The sequence below is a fragment of the Scyliorhinus canicula genome, chromosome 2 (assembly GCF_902713615.1).
Source record: "Scyliorhinus canicula chromosome 2, sScyCan1.1, whole genome shotgun sequence".
In the NCBI taxonomy this organism is placed as follows: Eukaryota; Metazoa; Chordata; class Chondrichthyes; order Carcharhiniformes; family Scyliorhinidae; genus Scyliorhinus; species Scyliorhinus canicula.
Window position 1 is genome coordinate 152,756,963 of NC_052147.1, and position 27,600 is coordinate 152,784,562.

Here is a 27,600-nt window from a genome sequence, read left to right on the forward strand (position 1 = left end):
GCCAACGTACATGAGGAAGAATAGTCGGGTGGCCAAGAACCAGGGGAAAATGGACGGGAATCGGGGGAAGGTAGCCGGGGGGGAGGGGGGGCGGGGGGGGCTACGGGCTCGGTATGGGGGCTTGATGGCAAGCCAAGGCCCAAAACCAAACTATAAATAAATGCCTATAAACATGTGCCTCGGCCATATTGGGGAATGTAAAATATGTATGCTGGCTAAAGGGGGCGGCCACAATTATTGTTATGAAGATGCTTACCTGTAATATTCATGTAAAATTTTTGTGTTTTCCTTTTTTTTTCTCTCTCTCTAATAACTTGTAATTTGTCATATATAAAATATGAAAACTCAATAAAAAAACATTTATAAAAAAAAAAGAAATCCCTTTCATCCGCATCTAATGAAATTTGGTAGACTAGCTCGGGATATGGGGAAAGGGTGGGAAAGGGGATTTGAGTAAACAGGTTCAGATTGTACTGGGACAGGAGCGATGGGCCAAATGGCTCCTTTCCCAGCTGGAATTCCTCTGTTTCAATTTTTGTCAATCTGCCTTGAAGAAATCAAAGGAAAGTCAGAAATCCCGGTGCTGACGGAAACTTCCAGAATGAAAGGACTGGATCAGGCCTCTCGGATCAATAAGGATTATCCAATCAGTGCAGAGCGGAGTGCGAGCCTGGGTGGAAGGAATGTTGGAACTTTACCAGAGATATCCAGCCAGACGGAGATGGAGGGAAAGACGGTCGGATTCATCGGGATCAGGATAGAGGAAGATGGGAATCTATTGGAAGGTGAGAATGGGTTGTGTGTTATTTTTATTGTCCCTCTCCATGCTCTGGTGTGGAGGTCAGTGAGGGGTCTCATTCTGCCCCAGTGTGGAGATCTATGAGGGACCTCTCTATGTCCCAGTGTGGAAATCTATGAGGGACCACTCTATGTCCCAGTATGGAACTCTGTGGGGGCCTCTCTATGCCCCAGTGCGGAGCTCCGGGAGGGACCTTATCTGCCCCAGTGTAGAGCTCAGTCTTATGGTACAGCCAATGTAGTCCAAAGCAGAAAATGCCTCCTTGATATCAAGGGGAGTATTATGATCTCAGTTAGTGTTATAACTAGATGAGAATATCCCAGAATGGAACCTGGCTTGAAAGATCATTACTTTCAATTTTTTATCAAAAGTGGAGGAACAGAGCCACAGGACCACTAATTAATTTTACCAACAAGTAAAAAAGCATTTATTAAACATGGAGAAATTGGGTTTTGATGCAATACTCCTTTATTCTCCCCTTAGCTTAACAATTACACACCGATTTTAAGATTAACACTGTTGACAAAGTACATTTGAAGCAGCAATGGTCTCATTCACACGCAAAGTCTCTTTTTTGAGGCACACCGATTGGTTGTGGTCAAATACATACTCCGTTCTGAAACCAAATAGCATCAGGATTTCTTCCTCCGAATGATTGTCCGATGATTGTCCTATGAGAGTTTCCAAACTTCACTCTCAAAATATGCTTAAAAACCTCTCATAATCATGCTTTCCATTAGCAGCTTGCATTCCAAAATCCAGTCCATGTTTCCAAAAGACTCTTGTGAACAGAGCTTCCACCCCACTTCTCCCAGCGAATCCACTCCAGATGAATCCACCAATCACTATTAGGATTTCTTTGTTTTCACTGCTTCCACACACACAATTCCAATATCCAGGTACCGATTGCTCCTTAATTATAGAATTTACAGTGCAGAAGGAGGCCATTCGGCCCATTGAGTCTGCACCGGCTCCTGGAAAGAGCACCCTCCCCACCTTAACACCCTAACACCTTCGCACCCTATGCCCATAACCCAGTAACCCCACCCAACACTAAGGGCAATTTTGGACACTATGGGCAATTTATCATGGCCAATCCACCTAGCCTGCACATCTTTGGACTGTGGGAGGAAACCGGAGCACCCGAAGGAAACCCACGCACACACGGGGAGGATGTGCAGACTCCGCACAGACAGTGACCCAAGCCGGAATCGAACCTGGGACCCTGGAGCTGTGAAGCAATTGTGCAATCCACAATGCTACCGTGCTGCCCAATTATTTCAATTAATATGTCACAGACAGCAGTAAGGTATCAAAAACCTGGGGGCCACTTCAAATATCTTTCTCACTTCTCACGAGCCAACTCCTTTACAGTTCTGTGACGTGAAATGAATAGTATCCTGTTCTGCTCTCAGTTCCACTTTGTTCTTTTAACTTCACGCCCCCTGGAAACTCTTCTTCGTTTCTTTAGTTTCCTTAAACAGCTGTCCTTTAGATTTTTTTTAAGGTATTTTGATTCCACTTTTTCAACATTTAACATTTTGGATCAAAAATCAACACACCCAACACATTGAACCCCCTACCCACCCAGACCTCCCCTCAGTTGTGAGTCACTCTTAGCTTCGCTGGGTAGGCCACACCGAACCTCACCCCACTGCTGTACTTCACCCATCCAAAGGCCTCTCGCCAACTCTGCCATAAGACCTTGGTATATTTGTATACCACGCCTTCCCACTTCATGTCCCGCCCAGCTCAACGCCCTCTCCTTCATGTGGTAGCTGATGTGGCAGACTATAACCACCCTTGGTGGCTCATTTGTTCTAGGCTTCAGCCGGAGAGACTGATGGGCCCTGTCCAGCTCATACATTTTTTTCTAAATGTATTTTATTACAAACATGTATCAAAACAGGTTACAGCGAACAAACACCCTAGGAAACATACTTCCCAACAATCAACTATACAGACTGTATAAATTCTTTCCCTTTTTCACCCTCCCCCTCCCTCACGTCAAACAGCTCCTCAAACACGGTCACAAACATCTCCCACCTTTTCTCAAACCCTCCTGCTGAGCCCCTTAACTCATACTTTATCTTCTCTAACCGCAGGAAGTCATAAAGGGCACCCAACCACGCCTCCACTCCAGAAAAATTTGCCGCCGTGCAATCAGAGAGGCAAAGGCACAACATCGGCCGTCTCCTCTCCATGAGCTCCGGCTTCTCTGAAACCCCAAATATCGGCACCAAAGGGTCCGGGGTCTACCACCTCCTCCACTATCCTGGCTAAGGCCGTGAACACTCCCGCCCAGAATCTTCCCAATTTTTCACAACTCCAAATCATGTGTGCGTGATGCGCTGCCCTCCCCCACACACACCTCTCACACTCATCTGCTACCCCCTTAAAGAACCCACTCATTCTCACCTGGGTCATATGCACCCTGTGCACCACCTTAAACTGTATCAGGCTCATCCTTACACAAGAGGAGGTCCCGTTTACCCTACGCAGTGCCTCACTCCATACTCCCCAATTGACTTACCCTCCCAACTCTGCTTCCCATTTATTCTTGATCTTCACCACCCGCTCGGAGGGAGGGCTTTTTCCCCTCCCCCATCAACTTGGCAAACATATCCGCAATGTACTCGGTTGGATTCCGGCCCTCTACCTCCTTGGGCAAGCCCTTGAACCTCAAATTCAGTCTCCTCAACCTGTTCTCCAGGTCCTCCACCTTGGCTCTCAGTCCCTTGTTGACCTGCACGACCCTCCGCAGCTCCTCCCCCATTGAGATGAACTTATCACTGTGCTGCGATGGAGCCTCCTCCACCCCTTTCAACCTCTCTCCTTGCTCCCGCACCTCGACCAACTTCTTTATCACTGCTGCCTTTACCAGGTGTCATGTGAGAGTACCTTTAAGAAATGGGTGTTTAAGAAATGTACCTTTAAGAAATGGGTGTTTATCAGTGATGTCAGAGAGTGGGTGGAGCTGGGTTGTCTGTCAGCTTTTTGCGTTTGTTTTAGGCTCTTTGCTGCAGGGTGTATTTTAGTTTTGTTTTCAGTGTTGGAGCTGAAGCCAGACAGAGCAGGTGTACTGCTGTTCTATCTGCCATGAAAAGACTATCTCTTGGTCATTTGGTGAATTCAGAATTATAAATGTTCTCAGTAGTGAATGTAAACCTGATGTGCTTCTGTTAAAAGGTGTTTCTTTTGTCTTCTGCATGTTGTTTGGGAAGTTATTAAGGAATGCTTAGTGTTGTATTCTTTGGGGGTTGTATTTGAATTAATGGTTGCTAAGATGTTCACTGTATGTTTTAAAAAGATTAACTTGAGTTCATAGAATAAATATTGTTTTGCTTTAAAAAATACTTTTCCATTTCTGCTGTTCCACACCTGTAGAGTGGGCCGTGTGCTCCCCATACCACAATCTATTAAACATTGTGGGTCAGGTGAACTCCATGATACACTTTGGGCTTCTCTAAACCCTGGTCCATAACAGTGGGCAATCGCCTCCTCCACCCACTCTTTGATCGAGGCCACCATCTCCCTCTGAAGCACCTCCAAATGCTTGGCAAACAACCTTTCAAACTCCCTGAATGTCACCTCCGACAGAGTCTGAACCGTAATGGGAGTGGCCCCACCTGAGGAACCAGCACCCGCCATCTCTCCTCCTGCTGGACTCACAGCAGCACACGACGGCGAACTTTCACTCACCCCTTCCTTCCCTGACCTTTTTCTTCTATAATTTTTTTAAACTCTTTTATCAGAGTTGCAAAGCCAAAGTGCAGAATGGACAGGGGTAAACCCTCGATCCAGCTCCCTGCCCGCTCCAAAAACCAACTCAAACTGAATCCAATTCATGATCCCCAGAAGAGAGTTATACACCTGACCTCACACTCAACCTTAGCCAAAAGGCCAAGAAGCAATTTTCTTCTAGAACTTTGACATTCCACCAACTCCTTAGGACTTCCCACACCCGCTCATCCAAAAAGTATCCCTGAGACTGGGCATAAGGATCCAAAAAACAAAGACTCTGCCAGGAGCCACCCAATGTGCGACCTCCACCTACATGTCACCACCAGAAGTCTCCCCTATCCTGTAGATTTCTGCCACTAGCTTTTTTAACCATTATTCCATGGTATGGCTTTTCTTCCAGCAAAGCTGAGAGAGATTTTCTGTCCCTAGTTGCCTGTCACCAACTGCTATAGCTTCCAGCTAAAACTAAAGAGCAAATGAAGGCACTTTTTTTCTTACAAGGGCTCCTAGTCGCGAAGGAACTATATTTATTCTTCATACCGTAGCTCACTGTATCACAATAGAATCCCAGTTGGAACTGAAACCAATCCACACCCCCCCCCCCCCCCCCCCCCCCCCACACACCTCACACACACACACACACACACACACACACAAACACCTTTATATCGCATGAATCTAACTATAGGTCACTTCCAGTCAGATAAATATGAAATTAAACACACCTAAAACGATACCATATTTCTAACACATATAAATCCCTTTAAATTACCTTTGTCCAAGAGTTTGAAACCAGGCTTGAAATATGATGTAGATCTAGATCTAGATTTTTTTCCACAGGTTGCAGATCAGAAAAAAGCAGCAGATTCAGACAGGAACCTCAGTCTTGAGGCCTCTTCAAATCCCCACACTCTGCCGCACCCTGGCTCAAAGCTTAAGTAGCTGGCAGATCTTGATGACGCCTGGCGTGGAATCTCTATGGAGAGGAGCTCTATGTTCTCTCACTAGCTCAATAGACTATAGCAACATGCAAGGTCAGCGAGACAGACAGGGTGAAATCGCTCGTTGCCAGTTATAGTTCACACATGTGGGCTTCAAGGTTTGATTCCTGACTGTAATGTAAAGTCCGTTTTGACTAATCCTCCTTGTTTCCCATATATCTAGGGAGTGCTGATCAGAGCCTGAAACCCAGGTCAGTGCTTCAGGTGCTGCCTCCAATTCACAACACAGGAGGCCCAGTGAAGCAGAAGATTAAGGCAGGCGTCCGGCGGAAGGCCCATAGAAACAAGACTTCATCACCAGGCGCTGTTCGAGGCATTGTGCCAAAGGAACTAAAGGGTGCGTACAAACCACTGAGGGAGGGGGGAGGGTTGCAGGAGGGGTGGGAACGAGAAGGGGCACAGATAAACACTAGAACAGAAACATGAGGAAGGCCATTCAGCTTTCCCAGCCTTTCTACCATTCCAATTCCACTAACTCATGGCTGATTTGTATCTCAACTTTATCTTGGTCCGTATCCCATACCCTTCTCAAACATAAATCTATCATGACCCATTTTCATAGAATTCCGACAGTGCGGAAGGAGGCCATTCGACCCATCGAGTCTGCACTAAAGCTCTGAAGGAGCATTCGGACTTCTGGTGGCGGCTATGAAGGAGTAAGTCGCACACTTGGTGGCTCCCGCTTGGGTCGGACTTTTGGACCTTTTCCCCCGATTTTCTACCGGACTTGAACTATGAAACTGAAGACAGAGGCGATTATGTACTGAATTCCCACATCGGTGCATGGAGAGAAGGATGAGAAGTGCTCTTAAAGGCAGAAACAGAAATACAAAGAAGGCTTGGCCTGAAGCTGCAGCAGGAGACAGCATGGCGGAGGAGGGGGGGAGGTGGTGGGGGGGGGGGGGGGGGGGGGGGGGTGGACCCATGGGGATTTGGGGCAGCTGAGGGTGAAGGAGATCTCCTTCTACTCACACGTACATAAGATGTACTCCCAGATCGATTTCTTCATTTTGAGCAGAGCTTTACTGGCAGGGGTCGTGGACATGGGGTACTCGGCGATCAGAATCTCAGACCATGCTCCGCACTGGGTTGACCTGCAGGTTATCAAAGAAAGTAATCAGCACCCGCACTGGAGGTTAGATGGAGCTGACGAAGGGGTGTGCGAATGGCTGAGGAAATGTATTCCTAACTACCTGTAGGTTAACGACACGGGGGAAATTTCAGCAGCGATGGTCTGGGAAGCACTCAAGGCAGTGGTCAGAGTGGAGCTTATCTCGATACGGGCCCATAGGGAGAAGATGACAGGGCAGAGACGGACCGACTGGTTAAGCAGATACTACAGATCGATAGGAGATATGCACAGACCCCAGAGGCAGGGCTTTTAAGGGAACGGCGGAGGCTACAGGCGGAGTTCGGCTTGTTAACCACTGGGAGGGCGGTGGAGCAGCTGAGAAAGGCGAGGGGGGCGATCTATCAGTATGGAGAGAAGGTGAGCAGAATGCTTTCACAGCAGCTTAGAAAGGGGGAGGCAGCCAGGGAGATAGGGAAAGTAAATGACGGAGATGGGAACCTGGTTGGAGATTCAGCAGGGGTGAAAAAGGTGTTTAGGGATTTCTACAGTCGGCTGTATAGGTCGGAACCTCCCATGGGGCCGGAGGGGATGAGGCACTTCTTGGGGGTGGGCTGAACTTCCCAAAGGTGGGCATGGAGCTGGTATAAGGGCTGGGGGCCCCGATCGGGTTGGAAGAGATAGTGGAGGGTCTGAAGGCCATGCAGGCGTAAAGCCCTGGGGCCGGACGGGTACCCAGTGGCGTTTTATAAAAAGTTCTGTGGGATATTGGGGCCGGTGTTGATGAGGGTGTTCAATGAGGCAAGGGAAAGAGGGGTGCTGCCCCCGACAATATCACAGGCCACGATTTTGCTGATTCTGAAGCGGGACAAGAACCCAGAGCTGTGTGGGTCCGACAGGCCAATATCCCTGTTTAATGTGGATGCTAAATTGCTGGCCAAAAGTTTGTCCTCCAGGATTGAGGATTGTGTTCCGGACGTTATTGGGGAGGACCAGACGGGGTTAAGGGTAGGCAGTTGGTGGCCAATGTAAGAAGGTTGTCAAATGTGATCATGATGCCCCCGGAAGGTAGGGAGGTGGAGGTAGTGATCGCAATAGATGCAGAAAAGGCTTTTGATCGGGTAGAATGGGGCGATCTGTGGGAGTTACTGGGACGGTTCAGATTTAAGCGGGGCTTTATTGACTGGGTCAGGTTGCTGTATCAGGCTCCTGTGGCAAGTGTGCAGACGTATAGGACAACATCGGACTATTTAAGACTGCACCGGGGTGGGGGGGCGAGACAGGGATGCCCCCTCTCCCCACTGTTGTTTGCACTAGCTATAGAGCCGTTGGCAATTGCTCTGAGAGCCTCAAGGGGCTGGTCCGGTGGGGAGGGGGTGGTGGAGCACAGAGTCTCGCTCTATGCAGACGACCTGCTTCTGTATGTATCGGACCTATTAGAGGGGATGGAAGAAATCATGGCGATTCTTGGGGAATTTGGCCGGTTTTCGGGGTATAAGCTAAATATGGGGAAAAGTGAGAAGGTTACGGTCCAGGCGAGGGGACAGGAGAGGCGATTGGGGGAGCTGCCGTTTAGATTAGTAGGGGGAAGCTTTAGGGACCTAGGCATTCAAGTAGCGCGGGAATGGGACAGGCAGCATGAATTAAATCTGGCCCGGCTAGTAGACTAAATGAAGGACGATTTTCGGACATGGGACGCGCTCATGTTGTCATTAGCTGGGAGGGTGAAGGTGGTAAAGATGACGATCCTCCCAAGATTCCTGTTTGTGTTTCAATGTCTTCCCATCTTTATTCCGCGGTCCTTTTTTAAATGGGTCAACAAAGTGATCTCTGGCTTTGCATGGGCGGGCAAGACCCCTCAGGTAAGGAAGGTAATGCTTGAATGGAGTGGGAGAGAGGGCCTGGATGAGCAGATTCTTTGGGGTGGAAGACAGGTAGGCAAAATGTGCGAGAGGACCAGCGAACCATGTCCACATGTTCTGGGCATGTCCGAAGCTTAGGGGATTTTGGCAGGGGATTGTGGATATCATGTCCACGGTGTTAAAAACAAGGTTGGCACTGAGTCCAGAGGTGGCGATTTCCGGGGTGTCGGAAGATCCGGGAATCCAGGAGGAGAAAGAGGCTGACGTTCTGGCCTTTGCTTTCCTGGTAGCCCGGAGACGGATACTATTAGCTTGGAGGGACTCAAAGTCCCCGAAGTCAGAGACCTGGCTATCGGACATGGCTAGCTTTCTCTGTCTGGAGAAAATTTGGTTCGCCTTGAGAGGGTCACTGTTAGGGTTCACCCGGAGGTGGAAACTGTTCGTCGACTTCTTCGCGGAAAATTAATCGTCAGCAGAAGGGGGGGGAGGGGGGGTTAGTTTAGCTTAGGGTAGGGGGTTAATAAAGGTGGAACCTGTAAGGGAGGGAGACGGCTTTTGCACTATGTTTATAGTTTCATGTACGTTGTTGATGGAACCATCAATTCACCACACACATGTTTCCGATATGAATCTAGACTAGTGGTAGGATAGCGCTACTGCGCTTACAAAGACTGTGAATTAACATATATACATCTATATTACATTCACCACAGCTGTTCATTGTGTTGTGGTTTTAATACCAAAAAATACCTCAATAAAATGTTTATTAAAAAAAAAGAAAGAGCACTCTACCTTGGCCTACTCCCCTGCCCCATCCCCGTAACCCCACTGTGGTAGGCTATATTAGGGGTATCGCGGTACCGAGGTGGGATGTACCTTATACTGTAGTATGAGTGGTAGAACCTGCCTGCTGGTTCCGCCCAGCAGGTGGAGAATAAGAGTCTGTGTTTCACCCACAGCAGTCATTCTGTACCGGAGCTGCTGGGGTAACTACTTGTTCATTAAAGCCTTCAATTGGGACGACAGTCTCGCTTTAGTAATGATTGATCGTGCATCACCCACCTAACCTTTTGGACACTAGCGGCAATTTATCATGGCCAATCCACCTAACCTGCACAGCTTTGGACTGTGGGAAGAAACTTGAGCACCCGGAGGAAACCCACGCAGACACGGGGAGGATGTGCAGACTCCTCACAGTCACCCAAGGCTGGAATTGAATCAAGGACCCTGGTGTTGTGAGCCAGCAGTGCTAACCACTGTGCTGCCTTGCTGCTCATATATAACAAACTTATAACAAACAATATTTTAGTCACTAGTTATTACACCTTTGTACTCTGCTCATGCTCTGGGGAGAACACCACTGTTTCTGTCACATGATCTCTTGTAACCACGTCATCATGTAACCATTGGGCGTACAAAGAGGAATTAGTTTCTCTCTATTTATCTTAAATATCTGGAACACCTCTGTGAGATTACCTCAATCTTCTATGCTCAAGGGAGAACAAGCCTAGTCTGTGCAACCTGTCCTCATATTTTAACCCTTTAAACCTCACTATCCTTCTGCTGATCCTATACTGCACCTATTCCAAGGTACATTCACATACGTACATTCATGCATGTACATACACAGTACATGCACAGATATACACGCACACAATCACACACACACACTTACACACACATAGATGCACACACATATATGCACACACATACATTCACATGTACACACTCACATACACATACATGCACACACATATGTACATGCACACATACACATGTACACAGACACATACATGCACACACACATACATACGCATATACATGCACCTCATTTACACACTGCCTTCCTGAGAGGCGACACCCAGTACTCAAAATGGGAGTTTACCAAACTTTTACCTAACTGTAACATAATCTCAACCCTTTCAACATCAAGACTAACGCCTCATTAATCTTTTTAATTATAATTCCTACCTGATCACTGCTCTTTGGTGCCATCTGTACTCGGATTCCAAAATTTCTCTGTTTAAACCAGTTTCTGGTTTCTCACAATTTAAAACATATCTTTCTTGGGTCCAAAGTTGATGAGTTCAATTTTCCCCTCAGTTGCCCTCCATCTGCCAGTTTTGCCCTCTCTCTCTGCCCCTTTCCTCCCATCTGCACTAACTGCTGTGCCACCTCACTTGGTATGAGTCAGCAAACTAGGAGAGAGTAATAGAGGAAAATTCACCCTGTGTGAAAGTGACAGTCCTTTCCATTCACACATGCAATTCCTCAATTAAGAACGGCTGTTGTGGGCGGGACTGGAATGTAGTTGGAGTCTTGCTGTGCCCTCGTGCCCAGGTGTTGCCATGTCCTGAGGCCAGGAGACCAGATGTTTTGGGACATGCGGTGGTGTCACTCGGATTGTTGACGGTATTTTATTCTTCCTTTCTCCAGAGGTTCACAAGGACACCTCGGTGGGTAGCCTCCTCTTGGCTCCTGATGGGGAGATTGTGCACCTTTCCTGGTTGGGATCTGTCCAATGCCCCAATGGTAACTGGCTGGCCAATGCTCCTCATCAGCAAGGTGAGTAATTCTCCTGGTTGAGTGCGATTTTGTGTGTTTATCTATACTGTACACCATGTGTGTATTTGATCCTCTTTCACAGCCATGTACCCTCGCCCCCAACATGGGCTCTACGCAGCCGTCTTAAGTTTGTGAAGCAAGTATTGGATATTAATACCCCCCTGTTCCTAAGCTAAGATAAACTCTTCAAAGGTCAGGAAGCCAGGTGGAGAGAGAAAGTGAAGATTAATATTTTAGGTCTGTGAGTAACTCCGGATCTGCTAAAAGGTCATCGACCTGAAACATTGACCCGACGTTGGTTTGGAAGGTGCTGTTAAAGAAGGCTTGGAGAGTTGCTGCAGTGCATCTTGTAGATGGTGTACACGGCTGCCACTGTGCGCGATGGTGGAGGGAGTGAATGTTTGTGGAAGGAGTGCCAATCAAGCGGGCTGCTCTGTCCTGGAAGGTGTCAAGCTCCTTGACTGTTGTTGGAGCTGAACTCATCCAGGTATTCCATCACACTCCTGACTTGTGCCTTGTAGATGGCAGACAGGTTTTGGGGAGTCAGGAGGTGTGTTACACACCACAGAATTCCCAGCCTCTGTCCTGCTCTTGTAGCCAGAGTATATGACTATTCCAGACAGTTATGGTCAATACCCCCCAGGATGTTGATAGTGGGGGATTTAGTGAAGGCAATGCCATTGAATGGCAAGGACAGATGATTAAATTCTCTCTTGTTCAAGATGCCCATTGCCTTGCACTTGTGTGATGCAAATGTTAGTTTCCACTTATCAGCCCTACACTGAACATGGTCCAGCTCTTGCTGCATTTGGACATGGACTGCTTCAGTGGCTAAGGAGTTGTGAATGGAGCTGAATTTTGTGCAGTCATCCACAAACATCCCCACTTCAGACCTTATGATGGAAGGATGGTCATTGATGAAGATGATTGGGCCTGGGCCACCCTCCTGAGGTACTCCTGCAATGATTCCCTGGAACTGAGGTGTTTGACCTCCAAAAAAGACAACTATCTTCATTTGTGCTTGGTATGTCTCCAACAAATGGAGTTTTCCCCCGATTACCATTGACTCCAGTTTAGCTTCCATGGGTGTACAAGGTTACAGACAGAACAAAGAGCAATACAGCACAGGAACAGGCCTTTCAGCCCTCCAAGCTGGTACCGGCCATGATACCAACCTTGGCCAAAACCCTCAGCACTTCCTTGTGCCGTATCCCGCTATACCCATCCTATCTATGTATTTGGCAAGATGCCTTTTGACGCCGTTAATATATCTGCTTCCACAACCTCCCCTGGCAAAATGTTCCAGACACTCACCACTCTTTGTAAAAAACCTGCCTCGCACATCTCATCTAAACTTTGCCCCATGGACCTTAAACCTATGCCCCCTGGTGACTGACCCCACCTCCCTGGGAAAGAGTGTCTGCCCATCCACTCTATCCATGCCCCTCATAATCTTGTAGACCTCTATCAGGTCACCATCAACCTCTGTTGTTCTAATGAAAACAGTCCAAGTCTATTCAGCCCCTCCGCATAGCTAATACCCTCCAGATCAGACAGCATCCTGCTAAACCTTCTCTTCAAAGCCTCCACATCCTTCTGGTAGTGTAGCAACTAGAATTGTGTGCAATATTCCAAATGTGACAATAAACAAAGAACAAAGAAAAGTACAGCACAGGAACAGGCCCTTCAGCCCTCCAAGCCTGCGGCGACCATGCTGCCCGTCTAAACTAAAATCTTCTGCACTTCCGGAGTCCGTATCCCTTTATTCCCATCCCATTCATGTATTTGTCAAGATGCTCCTTAAACGTCACTATCATCCCTGCTTCCACCACCTCCTCCGGCAGCGAGTTCCAGGCACCTACTACCCTCTGTGTAAAAAAACTTGCTTCGTACATCTCCTCTAAACCTTGCCCCTCACACCTTAAACCTATGCCCCCTAGTAATTGGCCCCTCTACCCTGGGGAAAAGCCTCTGACTATCCACTCTGTCTATGCCCCTCATAATTTTGTAGACCTCTATCAGGTCGCCCCTCAACCTCCTTCGTTCCAGTGAGAACAAACCGAGTTTATTCAACTTCTCTTCATAGCTAATGCCCTTCATACCAGGCAACATCCTGGTAAATCTCTTCTGCTCCCTCTCTAAAGCCTCCACATCCTTACCAAGGTTCTGGACGACTGTAGCATGACTTGCCAGTTTTTATACTCGATGCCCTGTCCAATGAAGGCAAGCAGTCCATATGCTTGACTGCTTTGTCTACTTGTATTGCCACTTTCAAAGTTCTGTGGACCTGTACGCCCAGATCTCTCTGACTTTCAATATCATAAGAGCTTTGCCATTTATGGTATATTTCCCCTCTATGATACACCTACCAAAATGCATTACCTCACATTTGTCCGGATTAAACTCCATTTGCCATTTCTCTGCCCAAGTTTTCAACCTATCTATGTCCTGCTGTATCCTCTGACAATCCTCAACTCTCCACCAACGTTGGTGTCATCCGTGAACTTCTAATCAGACCAGCTACATTTTCCTCCAAATCGTTTATGTAGACTACAAACAACAGAGGAGCACCGATCCCTGTGGAACACCACTGGTCACAACCTTCCATTCAGAAAAACACCCTTCTAATGCTACCCTCTGCCTTCTGTGACCGAACCAGTTCTGTATCCATCTTGCCACCTCATCTCTGATCCCGTGTGACTTCACCTTTTGTACCAGTCTGCCATGAGACATCTTGTCAATTGCTTTACTGAAGTCCATGTAAACAACATCCGCCACCCTCCCCTATTTTGTTTTTTAAATAAATCACAGAGTAGAGGTTCTTTCACTTTATGCAACTGGTCATGGAATACTGAATCCAGAAGTCTGTGATGCTTGCATAAAGACATAAAAGCACGCCATGATGCCACTCTTGGTCAAATGCTATCTTGATGTCAAGGGCATTCACTCTCATTTCACCTCTGGAATTCAGCTCCTTTGTCCATGTATGGAGCAGGACTTTAATGAGGACCGATCCTGTGGAAGCCATTCCTGCTTCTAAGAATGGAAACCCCCCCGAGATCAAGATGCCAGTAATGATTTAATGACAGAGAGGAGACTTTAGATGTGGGATGCTCTGGCAATAGGCTTCTCCTGACTGAGATCTCCATGGTAACTGGATTCCCTTTGTTTACAGAGCACTTTCCACTTGAGTACGGTGTCAATCGCAAGAAGACTGGACTAGTTTCTAACCAGGAACTGGAAGGTGAGTTAGTGAAGGGGAACTGAACACACACAGAAACCAAACACTTCAGAGACATTTTAGGACTGGTTAGGACTGGAATGTACGTCTGACTTAGTGCTGCTGTTCTGTGGGATCGGTATTGGCCAAGATGCTAGGACATCTCCTCTGCTGTAGTTCAAAATAGTGGTAATGCGAACTTTCACATCTATCTGAGGGAGCAGTTGGGGCTTTGGCTTAATGCCTCATTCTAAAGATAGCACCTCAGACAGTGCAGCCCTATCTCTGTACTGTGCTGGATAGTCATCCTAGAATACGGGCTCAGGTCAGTAGAGTGGGGCTTGAAGCCCCAACCTCTGAGTCCCGATGATTGTCCAGTGATCTCTGAGATAGGCGTGAAGTCCATCTGTATTGCTCAAACCCAAGAATTATGAAAATAATGGAGCACAATCAAATCTCTGAGTCAGATAGTTAGAATCTGCTTGAATCAGAATTGTGATTTGGATGGACATCAAATCTTACACAGATCCCCTGGCAATCACCAATTCTGTAAACCATGTAGTTCAAGCTTGTTGTTCATTTTGACCCACGAATAACGAGAGTAAATTAATGACTCAACCAAGGGTTTAAATGTTTAATGAGGGTAATTTATTTGAACACAGGATTATAAATTTAAACTGCAACATAATTCCCTACTCCTGATAGCTGAATACACCAGCGTCACAATGTTCAAATATTTGTGACGAATGTAGGAAATTATTGTATGTTATATTTTATATTTTGTTGCAGTAATGTTATTAAAATGCTTAGGTTCAAATACGTACAGGAGGTATGTCTGCTAAATCTGCGATTAAGGGGTCATAAAGTTAAGGCAATCACACTGCACACAGTTAGCTGTGAACTAACAAGCTTATTTGCAGCTCTATCATAACCTTCCTGATCTTATACTCTGTGCCTCGGCTAATAAAGGCAAGTATCTCATATGCTTTCTTTTTTTAAAAATTCAGCTCCTTTGTCCATGTATGGAGCAGGACTTTAATGAGGTCCGATCCTGTGGAAGCCATTCCTGCTTCTAAGAATGGAAACCCCTCCGAGATCAAGATGCCAGTAATGATTTAATGACAGAGAGGAGACTTTAGATGTGGGATGCTCTGGCAATAGGCTTCTCCTGACTGAGATCTCCATGGTAACTGGATTCCCTTTGTTTACAGAGCACTTTCCACTTGAGTACGGTGTCAATCGCAGGAAGACCGGACTAGTTTCTAACCAGGAACTGGAAGGTGAGTTAGTGAAGGGGAACTGAACACACACAGAAACCAAACACTTCAGAGACATTTTAGGACTGGTTAGGACTGGAATGTATGTCTGACTTAGTGCTGCTGTTCTGTGGGATCGGTATTGGCCAAGATGCTAGGACATCTCCTCTGCTGTAGTTCAAAATAGTGGTAATGCGATCTTTCACATCTATCTGAGGGAGCAGTTGGGGCTTTGGTTTAATGCCTCATTCTAAAGATAGCACCTCAGACAGTGCAGCCCTATCTCTGTACTGTGCTGGATAGTCATCCTAGAATACGGGCTCAGGTCAGTAGAGTGGGGCTTGAAGCCCCAACCTCTGAGTCCCGATGATTGTCCAGTGATCTCTGAGATAGGTGTGAAGTCCATCTGTATTGCTCAAACCCAAGAATTATGAAAATAATGGAGCACAATCAAATCTCTGGGTCAGATAGTTAGAATCTGCTTGAATCAGAATTGTGATTTGGATGGACATCAAATCTTACACAGATCCCCTGGCAATCACCAATTCTGTAAACCATGTAGTTCAAGCTTGTTGTTCATTTTGACCCACGAATTACGAGAGTAAATTAATGACTCAACCAAGGGTTTAAATGTTTAATGAGGGTAATTTATTTGAACACAGGATTATAAATTTAAACTGCAACATAATTCCCTACTCCTGATAGCTGAATACACCAGCGTCACAATGTTCAAATATTTGTGACGAATGTAGGAAATTATTGTATGTTATATTTTATATTTTGTTGCAGTAATGTTATTAAAATGCTTAGGTTCAAATACGTACAGGAGGTATGTCTGCTAAATCTGTGATTAAGGGGTCATAAAGTTAAGGCAATCACACTGCACACAGTTAGCTGTGAACTAACAAGCTTATTTGCAGCTCTATCATAACCTTCCTGATCTTATACTCTGTGCCTCGGCTAATAAAGGCAAGTATCTCATATGCCTTCTTTTTTTAAAAATTTAGAGTACCCAATTCATGTTTTCCAATTAAGGGGCAATTTAGCGTAGCCAATGCACCTACCCTGCACATCTTTCGGCTGTGGGGATAAAACCCACGCAAACACGGGGAGAATGTGCAAACTCCACACGGACAGTGACCCAGAGCCGGATCGAACCTGGGACCTTGGCACCGTGAGCAATACTAACCACTGTGCCACCGTGCTTCCCTATGCCCCCCCCCCCCCCCACTCCCACCCCGCCCCCCATATGCCTTCTTAACCACCTCATCTACTTGCCCTGCTGTCTTCAGGGATCTTTGGACATTCACCCCAAGATCCCTCTGGTCCCCTGTACTTCCTTGTGTCCTACAGTTCATTGTGTATTCCTTTGCCTTGTTAGTCCTCCCAAAATACATCATCTCACAGTCTTCAGGGTTAAATTCCATTTGCCAGTGTTCTATCCATCTAACCAGTTTGTCTGCATTATCCTGTAAGCTAAGGCTTTCTTCTTCACTATTTACACCACGGATTTTCATCTGCCAACTTAATGATCAGACCCCAACATACACATCTAGATCATTTGGACCCTATTTGTTGACACAGAGGCAGGTGACAGAGAACATAGAACATAGAACAGTACAGCACAGAACAGGCCCTTCGGCCCTCGATGTTGTGCCGAACAATGATCACCCTACTCAACCCCACGTATCCACCCTATACCCGTAACCCAACAACCTCCCCCTTAACCTTACTTTTTTGGACACTAAGGGGCAATTTAGCATGGCCAATCCACCTAACCCGCACATCTTTGGACTTTGGGAGGAAACCGGAGCACCCGGAGGAAACCCACGCACACACGGGGAGGACGTGCAGACTCCGCACAGACAGTGACCCAGCCAGGAACCGAACCTGGGACCCTGGAGCTGTGAAGCATTTATGCTAACCACCATGCTACCGTGCTGCCCAGAATCTAGTGACATCTAGTTCATGAATGTACATTACAAAAAACAAGGAACCCAGCACCGATCCCTGAGGAACACCACTGGACACAGGCTTCCAGTCACAAAAATAACCTTTGAACATCACCCTCTTCCGTTTGGAATATTGTGAGCAGTTTTGGGCCCCGTATCTTAAGGAAGGATGTGCTGGCCTTGGAGAGGATCCAGTGGAGGTTCACAAGAATGATACCCGGAATGAAGGACTTGCCATATGATGTGTCGTTGAGGACTCTGGGTCTGTACTTGATGGAGTTTAGAAGGGTGAGGGGAGATCTTATTGAAACTTGCAGAATACCGAGAGGCCTGGATAGAGTGGACATGGAGAGGATGTTTCACCTAGTTGAAGAAACTAGAGCCCGAGAACACAGCCTCAGAGGAGGAATTTCTTCAGCCAGAGGGTGGTGAATCTGTGGAACTCTTTGCTGCAGAAGGCTGTGGAGGCCAAATCACTGAGTGTCTTTAAGACTGAGATAGATAGGTTCTTGATTAATAAGGGGATCAGGGGTTGTTGGGAGAAGGCAGGAGAATGGGGATAAGAAAAATATCAGGCATGATTGAATGGTGGAGCAGACTCAATGGGCCAACTGGCCTAATTCTGCTCCTATGTCTTATGGTCTTATTATTCCTGCTACTAAGCCACTTTTGGACCCAATTAGCCAAATTGCCCTGGATCCCACAGGCTCTTACCTCCTTTTTAAAAAAATCTTTTATTGGCTTTTATCATATTTATGAACAGTTGTTACTGATATACATTACATTTTCCTTGCCCGTGCTAATTTGCTTGATTTTACAGAGAGGTTTGTTTTGTCCTTCATTTGACCAACTGTACGTACATTTTGCTGCCCTCTGGATCGGTCCATAGTATCGCGCCCCCCCCCCCCCCCCCCCCCCCCCCCATTGGTTTCAGCATCCTTCTTCTTCTCTTGTGGTTTCCCCATTTTTCTTTCCCCCCCCCCCCCCCCCCCCCCCCCCCCAACCCCCCGGGTTGCGCAGTCCTTTGATTCTTCTTTTTTTTTCCCTAGCTTACTCCTCGTTGCTGGCCTCGAACAGATTTTGGAACAGGCCGACGAACTGCCCCCAAGTATCCGGAAGCCTTTCTCTGACCCTTGGATGGCGTACTTAATCTTCTCCAGGTGGAGAAATTCCGAGACGTCAGCGAGCCAGTGCTCCCGATCGCCAGCGTGCGATTAGGAAAGCAAAAGCAAGGGCATTGGCCCCCTTCCCCATGTGTAACTCCGGCTGCTCCGATACCCTGAAGCTTGCCACTATTGGGCATGGCTTCACCCTCACCCCACAACCTTGGACATTGCCTCGGAGAAGGCTGTCCAGAACCCAGCAGGCTTGGGTCAAGCCCAAAACATGTGGGTGTGGTTGGCCGGGCCCCTCTGGCACCGTTCACATTTGTCCTCCACCTCCGGGAAGAACCTGCTCATTCGGGTTCTGGTCAGGTGCACTCTGTGCACCACTTTGAGCTGCATTAGGTTTAACCTTGCGCAGGAGGAGGTGGAGTTCACCCTGCTCAGTGCTTCGCTCCAGAGTCCCCATCCTACTTCTGTCCCCAGTTCATCCTCCCATATTTGTCTGGTCTTGTCCAGTGGTGTTCGGGCTCTGTCCAGTAGCTGTCCATATATTTTCCCACATAGCCCCTCCTTCTCGTTGCTTGTGCCTATCAGATCCTCTAGTAGTGTGTTTTTGGGGCCCCAGGGTACCCTACTGTCTCTTTGCGGAGGAAGTGCTTTATTTGGAGGTGTCTCAATTCCTGTCCTTTTGCTAGTTTCCACTTCCTTGTCTGGTCGTCCAGTGTCACCAGTCTGTGCCCTATGTAGAAGTCCCCGACCGTCAGTGTGCCCCCGTCCCACCTCCATCTTTTGAAGGTAGTGTCTAACATGGCTGGGGGGAATCTGTGATTGCCGCAGATGGGGGCCATCAGGGACATTTTGATTATCCCGAAGTGTTGTCTCAACTGGGTCCACATTCTTAGCGTGGCCGCTACCACTGGGCTTATTGTGTACCTTGTTGAGGAGGATGGGAGTGCTGCTGTGGCCAGGGCCCAGAGGGTTGTTCCTTTACAGGATGCCTCCTCCATTTGTACCCAATCTGTATCGGGTTCTTGTACCCATCCCCTCACTCCTTCTGCTGTTGCTGCCCAGTGGTAGTATTGTAGGTTCAGTAGAGCCAGGCCCCCTCTGACTTTCCCTCTTTGCAGTGTCGGTTTGGGAATTCTCGGGTCCTTACCCTCCCACACAAACGCCATGGTTAGACTGTCTATGTTTTGGAAAAAGGCCTTGGGGATGAAGATCGGGATGAATCTAAACAGGAAGAGGAACCTTGGCAGTACGTTCATCTTGATCGTCTGCACTCTTTCCGTCAGGGAGAGTGGGAGTGAGCCCCACCGTTGAAGGTCCTTTCTCACTTACTCCACCAGGCTGGTCAGGTTCCACCTGTGGATCTGTGTCCAGTCTCTGGCTATCTGGATCCCCATCTGTTCTGGGAGCCCCTTCAGCTCTGTCTTCCCAGTGAACCCTTTTGGGTTCACTGGGAATGCCTCGCTTTTGCCCAGGTTAGGTTTGTAGCCCGAGAAGGTTCCAAACTCTTTCAGTATTTGCAGTATTGCCTTCAGTACCTCCTGTGGCTTCAAGACATAGAGGAGCAGGTCATCTGCAGAGTGAGACTCTGCTCTTTGTCTCCTCTGCGGATTCCCTTCCAGCTTTTTGCGTCCTGCAGGACTATCGCCAGGGGTTCGATCGCTGGCGCGAGCAAGAGTGGGGACAGGGGGCAGCCCTATCTTGTTCCTCTCTGTAGCTGGAAGTATTCAGAGCTGGTGGTGTTAGTTCGGACACTCGCTTTGGGAGTGTTGTACAGGAGCCTCACCCAAGCGGTGAATCCCGCTCCTAGCCCAAACCGTTCCAGTACCTCGAGGAGGTAGCTCCATTCGACTCTGTCGAAGGCCTTTTCTGCGTCCAGGGAGATGATCACCTCTGGTGTTCTCTCCCGGGGGGGGGGGGGGGGGGGGGGGGGGGGGTCATTATCACATTCAGCAGCCGCCTGATGTTCACTGTGAGCTGCCTACCCTTGACAAAGCCCGTTTGGTCCTCTGCGACCACCTCTGGTACACAGCCCTCCAGCCTTTTGGCCAGGACCTTTGTGAGTATTTTCGCATCAACTTTCAGCAGTGAAATGGGTCTGTATGATCCACATTCCGTCAGGTCTTTATCTTTTTTGGGTATTAGTGAGATTGTGGCCTGCTCTAGCATGGGGGGCAGGGTGCCCCTTGCCAGTGAGTCCGCAAACTTGTCCCTTAGGTGTGGGGCCAGGACTAGTGCACATTTTTTGTAGAAGTCCGCCGGGAACCCGTCCGGCCCCGCACCTTCCCCGCCTACATGGAGCTGATGCTCTCCATGGTTTCAGGCTCTTACCTCCTTGATCAGTCTCCCATGTGGGACCTTGTCAAAAGCCTTACTGAAGTTCATGTAAACTACATCAACTGCACTACTCACATCTACACACCGAGTCAGCTCCTCGAAAACTTCAATCAAATTTGGTAGACATGTTCTCTCCCTGACAAAGCCATGCTGTCTATCAATATTAATCCTTGCCTCTCCAAGTGGAGATTAGTTCTGTCCTTCAGAATTTCTTCCAATAATTTCCTGACCACTGATGTTAGGCTCACTGGCCTATAATTACCTGTTTTTTCCCCAGTTCCCCTCTTGAATAACGGTACCACATTAGCTGTCCTCCAGTTCTCTGACACCTCTCCTGTGGCCAGAGAAGATTTGAAAATTAGCGTCTGAGCCACTGCAATCTCCTCTCTTGACTCACACAGCAGCCTAGGATACATCTCATCTTGGCCTGGGTTTTTATCCACTTTTAAGCCTATTAGAACCGCTAACACCTCCTCCCGCTCGATGCTATTTGTTCAATCATATCACAGTCCTCCTCCCTGCTTTCTATACCTCGTTAGCTTCTCTAGCGTGAACACAGGTGCAAAATATTCACCTATGTCTTCCACCTCCACACATAGTTTTCCCCTTTGGTCCGTAATGGCCCCTACTCTTGCCCTGCTTATCCTCTTGCCTTTAATATACTTATCATACACCTTGTGCTCTTCCTTTATTTTACCCACCACTGTTTCTTCATGCCCCCTCTTTGCCCTCCCAATTTCTGTAAATACCCCCTGAACTTTCTATACTCCTCTAGGGCATCCACTGTTTTGAGACTATTGTATCTGCCAAAAGCCTTCCTTTTTTCTTTATCCAATGCTGTATATCCCTTCACAGCCAGGGTTCTCTGGACTTGTTGTCTCGCCCTCTACCTTTATGGGAACATATTGGCATTGTACTCACTCTTTCCTTTTTGAATGACTCCCGCTGCTCTGATGTGGATCTTCCTGCAAGTAGTTGCTCCCAGTCCACTTTGGCCAGATCCTGTCTTATCCTATTAAAATTGGCCCTCCCCCAATTCACAAACCTCGGGCGGGTTTCTCTGGCCTCCCCGTGGTGGCGGGAGGCAGCCCCCAGTTGGCCGGTGGCGAGATCTTCTGGTCCCACCACTGTGAAGGGATTTCCAATTGAATCCACCCCAAGCCGCTGGGGAAACTCACAGTGGTGGGATGCACCTTCGGGCGACTATAAGATCACGCCAAGGTGAACAGCCAAAAAAACCTCAACTGTTATTTCTGGTCCATATTTGTCTTTTTCCATAACCACCTTAAATCTTACTAAGTTATGGTCACTATCACCGAAATGCTCTCCCACTGAAACCTCCACCACCTGCCCCCTCTCTTGTAGGACTTTCGACGTATTGGCTCAAAAAGCTCTCTTAGGCACACTTTAAGAATTCCGCACCCTCTAAGCCTTTCACACTTTTCCTATCCCAATTAATTTTGGGGAAGTTGAAATCCCCTACTATTATTGCCTTATTATTAATACAATTATTTTAAATTTGTCTACATATCTGCTCTTCTATCTCTCCCTGACTGTTTGGGAGCCAATAGTGCACCCACTCCGACCTCCCTCCCAGCTACAAGATTGCCCCCTTTCTGTCTTTAGGTTCCACCTATACGGCCTCAATTGAGGAGCCTACAATGCTATCATCCTTCCACACTGCAGTAATCGACTCCTTGATCAATATCACAACACCACCACCGTCTCGCCTGAAGATTCTATACCCAGAATGTTGAGCTGCCAGTCCTGCCCCTCCCTCAATCATATCTCCGTGATAGCAATAATATAATACAATAATATCATTAAAGAATTATATAGAAACCCTTCACGGCCTCTCTGAAATATGGTTACCACCCAATTCCCTTTATTTTCTCCCAAGTGACCTCAGAACCCATGTCCTTTGCCTCTTGAACTCCATGTGTTAACTGCATTAATTCCTTACCATTTCGGTTTTAATTTATTCATGGAATGTGATGTCATTGGTTAGGCCAGCATTTATTGTCCATCTCTGTGGTAGTATGACTAGGGAATTCATATTACCTTAGAACCAAGCTGCCATTGGTACAGCAGTCCCGCTGCCCATTGGCCCAGGCAAGTCATGTGCCTCTCTGCCAATTGGCTGTGGCTAGTCATGTGACTCCCCGCCGATTGGCTGAGAGGATGGTAGCTCCGCCTACAAGGCGGGGTATAAAAGCTCGTACCAGCTGGCAGTCTGCCTTTCCTTGTACGACCACTGCCGAGCTCACATCTAGCTTATTAAAGCCTGATATTTGGACCCTCTCTACGACTCGTGTCCGATTGACGGTACATCAATCTCTAAGTGCCCTTGAGAAGGTAGTGGTGAGTTGCATTCTTGAACTGCTGCAGTCCATTTGGCGTAGGTACACCCACAGGTAGGTTGGGGAGGGAGTTCCAGGATTTTGACCCAGCGACAGTGAAGGAACGGCGATGTATTTCCAAGTCAGGATGGTGAGAGACTTGGAGGAGCACCTCAGGTGGTGGTGTTGCCATGTGTCTGCTATCCTTGCCCTTCTAGGTGGTAGCGGTCATGTGTTTGAAAGATGCTGTCGAAAGAGCCTTGGTGAGTTATTGTAGTGCATCTTGTAGATGGTACACCCAGCTGCTACTGTGTGGCAGTGGTGGAGAGAGTGAGTGTTTAAGGTGGTGGATGGGGTGCTGATCAAGCGGGGTTGCTTTGTCCTGGATGGTGTTGAGCTTCTTGAGTGTTGTTGGAGCTGCACTCATCCAGGCAAGTGGGGAGTATTCCATTACACTCCCGACTTGTAGATGGTTGACGGCTTTGGGAAGGATCTAGCAGATGTGATGAATGTAGGAATTTAGATATATTGTTTTATAGGTATTTGGTGCAATAAGGGTTAAAAGCCTGGGTTAGTGTGTGTGGGTGTGTGAGACTGCTGCAGTCATGTTTTTAAAATAACCTTGGTTTGAAAGGTTTGGAACCAAGGGTGCAATTGAATCATCGTAAAAACCTAGGCTAATGGAATGTTGTTTTGATTAAGGGGATTTATTGTGGAGTTAATTAGATTTCAGCTTAGTAAAGTGATGTCATTGCTGGGAATGGTCAGTGCAGTTCTGATCTGAATGAATTTGTGCCCAGAAGTCAAACCATTTGCTCTCACTGCAGTTCAGTTAAAAGAGATTAACAGTCTTTAAAGCAGTGCAGATTTGTCTGAGAACAAGGGGAGCTGAAACAATCTGAGAAGCAGCTTCTAAAGACATACGGCCAGAATTTCTGCATGGGTCTGACAGGAGTCAGATCTTTTCTTTGAAGCAGTATCAGGAGATCTCACTTTCTCAGAGAACATCGCTATAAAAAAAAACAAGTATTCCGATGTGCCATTGGTAGTTAAAGTGGATTGAGAACTGAGCTGGGTTTTTTCTTGTTGTTTAAGTGAGAATAAAGATAGCAGTTAAGAATATTGTATTCACTGTATTGTGTAGGATTGTTTAAGAGGTAATTGTAAGTTATTTTCTGATGTGAAGTTAAATATTTTAATATTGTGTTAGTAATAAAGTTTGTTTTAAAATACAAATCCGTATTTCTTCATGAAATCACTCAAAGTATCCTTTCCTCACAGTGTTACAAATTTAAACTAAAATATTAGTATCTGCCCAGTATCTTAGCCACTGTTGGGGTTTGGTCTGTGATTGTAACACAGACCGCTGTGATCCAATATTCAGAGAGGGGCTTTTTTTTTCATGTATTTTATTACAAACATGTATCAAAGCAGGTTACAGCAAATAAACACACCGGGAAACATGCTTCCCAACAATCAACTATACAGTCTGTACAGGTTTTTCCCCTTTTTCACCCTCCCCCCCTCCCCCGCGATGAACAATTCCTCAAACACGGTCACAAACATCCCCCGCCTTTTCTCAAAACCCCCCGCAGAGCCCCTTAACTCATACTTTATCTTCTCCAGCTGCAGGAAGTCAGACAGGTCACCCAACCAAGCCGCTGCCCCCAGTTGCGATGCCGACCACCACTCCAGCAAAATTCGCCGCCGTGCAATCAGAGGGGCGAAACCATAACATCGGCCTTCCTCCTCTCCATGAACTCTGGCTTCTCTGAAACCCCAAATATCGCCACCAAAGGGTCCAGGTCCACCTCCTCCTCCACTATCCTGGCTAAACCCGCGAACACTCCCGCCCAGAATCTTCCCAATTGTTTGCAACTCCAAAATGTGTGCGCATGATTCGCTGGCCCTCGGCCACACCTCTCACACTCATCTGCTACCCCCTGAAAGAACCCATTCATTCTTGCCCGAGCCTCACTCCATACTCCTCAATTGATCTCCTCTCCTATTTTCCTTGATCTTCACTACCCGCTCACCTCCCTGCTTCCCCAGCCACTTGTATATATCCCCAATTTCTTCCCTCCCCCTCCACATCCGGAAGCAGCAGTCGCTCCAGCAGGGTATATCCCGGCAACCTAGGGAACCCCTCCAGATCTTTCATGCAAAGGCCCTAAATGCAGATACCTGAACTCACTACCCCACGGCAGCTCTACCCTCTCCCTTAGCTCCTCCAGACTGGCAAATCCTTCCTCCAAATATAAATCCCTCACCTTGACCAGCCCCACTTCCCTCCACCTCCTGTATAAACGATCCATCCCCCCTGCCCACTCAAATCCATGATTCTCGCATAGCGGCGTTAGCACCGACATCCCTTCCACCCTAAAATGCCTCCTCAGCTGATTCCATATCTTCACTGTGGACTGCACCACAGGGCTCCCTGATACCTACTCGGAGCCATTGGCAATGCTGCCGTCACCAAAACCCTGAAACTAGACCCCTTACAAGATTCCTCCTCCATCCTAACCCACTCTACCCCTTCTCCTTCCTACCATAGCCGCATCTTGTCCACATTCGTAGCCCAATAATAATGAAGCAAGTTCGGCAACACCAACCCCCCCCCGCTGCCTCTGTAGCAGGGCCGTCCCCACCCTCAGCACCTTCCCCGCCCATACAAAGTCGAGCTGATTGTGTCCACTTTCTGAAAAAGCCATTTGGTATAAAGATCGGGAGAGCCTGAAAGATATACAAGAACCTTGGCAGAATATTCATTTTCACCACTTGGACCCTCCCCGCCAACGATAAGTGCAGTGTATCCCACCTCCCAAGATCCTCCCTGGCCTCCTCCATTTCGTTAAGTTCCACTTATGGAGCCCGTCCATTCCCTCGCTACCTGAATCCCCAAATACCTAAACCTATCCCTCGCTACCGTAAATGGCATCCCCCCTAAATTAGTCCACTGTCCCAGCTCATTCTCAGAGAGGGGCTTTTGATCTGGGATGGTGTTGGAACAGACACTCCTGTCTGATGTCTGCATGGTAACTGGCTTCCTTTGTTTTATAGAGCACTTGCCGCTTGATGGTGACGTCAGTGGCGAGAAGGATGCACCGGCTACTGACCAGGAACTAGAAGGTGAGTTCACGAATGGGACCAAACAGGCAGATACTGAACACCTCAGAGAGACTTTTACACAGTAGATTTATACACAAGTGATTAGGATCTGGACTGCATTACCAGAGACAGGTGCAATCAAGGCTTACAAAACAAATTTGGTCAATGAACTGAAGAAAAAATGTTTTCAGGGCTACTTGAAAAGATGAGGCAGTGGGGCTAGGTGAATTGTTCTTGAGGAGAGCAAATGCAAACAAGATAGGCTGAGGAGCTACCTTAGCCATTCGATGATTCCACATCAGGGCCTAACACTAAAAATACATTTCTCGGATTGGAAACAGGCCAAAGGCCCCAAGACAAATCTGTTCCCAGGAACCCAGCAAATCACCTCTTAAATCTATCAAGTCTTCAGTGTCCTTCCCTTGGCCATCTTATAGGTGATGTTCCTCTGGTATTGTTCAATCCTAATCTGTGTTCTCCTGTGAATTGAACCCTTCACCCTGAGGAAACAAACCATCATAACACCTGAGAATTTCAGTTAGAACATCTCACACTTGCCTCTATTTCCTGGACCCATATCCCTGACCTTTTTCTACATTTCTTCACGGGATGTGCGCATCTCTAGCGAAGCGAGCATTTGATGTCCACCCCTAATTGCCCTTGAGAAGGTGGTGGTGAGCTGTCTTCTTGAAACGCTGCTGTCCACGTGGTGTAGGAAGTGCTGTTAGGAAGGGTGTTCATTACCACAGAACTGCTGATGACAGAATCCTTCTTGTTCTCTCTCTTCCCCCCCCCCCCCCCCCCCCCCCCCACCACCCCCGCACCTGCATCCCCAACTCCCACCTGCCCTGGGCTGTTTAACCTTCTGGGAATTGTACAGAGCAATTTGACCCATGCCTTAAGCTGTCAATCAGCCACTGCCATCCCATGAAGTCTTTGATTAGAGAGAGAGGGAAAATCAGCCAGGGCTCCTGCTCCTGATCACTGTCCTGTGACCCCTGGGTTAGAGAGACAGGAAGTCAGCCAGGGCTCCTACTCATGATCAGTCCAGTGACCCCCCGGGTTAGAGAGAGAGGGAAAATCAGCCAGGGCTCCTGCTCCTGATCACTGTCCTGTGACCCCTGGGTTAGAGAGACAGGAAGTCAGCCAGGGCTCCTACTCATGATCACTGTCCAGTGACCCCCCGGGTTAGAGAGGGAAAATCAGCCAGGGCTCCTGCTCCTGATCACTGTCCAG

The 27,600-nt window shown here is 47.6% G+C and overlaps 1 protein-coding gene across 4 annotated transcripts in view; it reads left to right on the plus strand.

The window, feature by feature from the left end:
- Positions 1-27,600, plus strand: part of LOC119959801 — a 114,853-nt gene that overhangs the window by 54,787 nt on the left and 32,466 nt on the right. For 3 of the 4 annotated variants that reach the window (XM_038787898.1, XM_038787900.1, XM_038787905.1), the window contains 6 exons: positions 555-785; positions 5,708-5,881; positions 10,912-11,040; positions 14,216-14,284; positions 15,472-15,540; positions 26,317-26,385. In XM_038787898.1, the coding sequence (XP_038643826.1) occupies positions 555-785; positions 5,708-5,881; positions 10,912-11,040; positions 14,216-14,284; positions 15,472-15,540; positions 26,317-26,385 (741 nt within the window). The remainder of the gene's footprint in view (positions 1-554; positions 786-5,707; positions 5,882-10,911; positions 11,041-14,215; positions 14,285-15,471; positions 15,541-26,316; positions 26,386-27,600) is intronic. The other variant, XM_038787909.1, reaches the window with a different exon arrangement.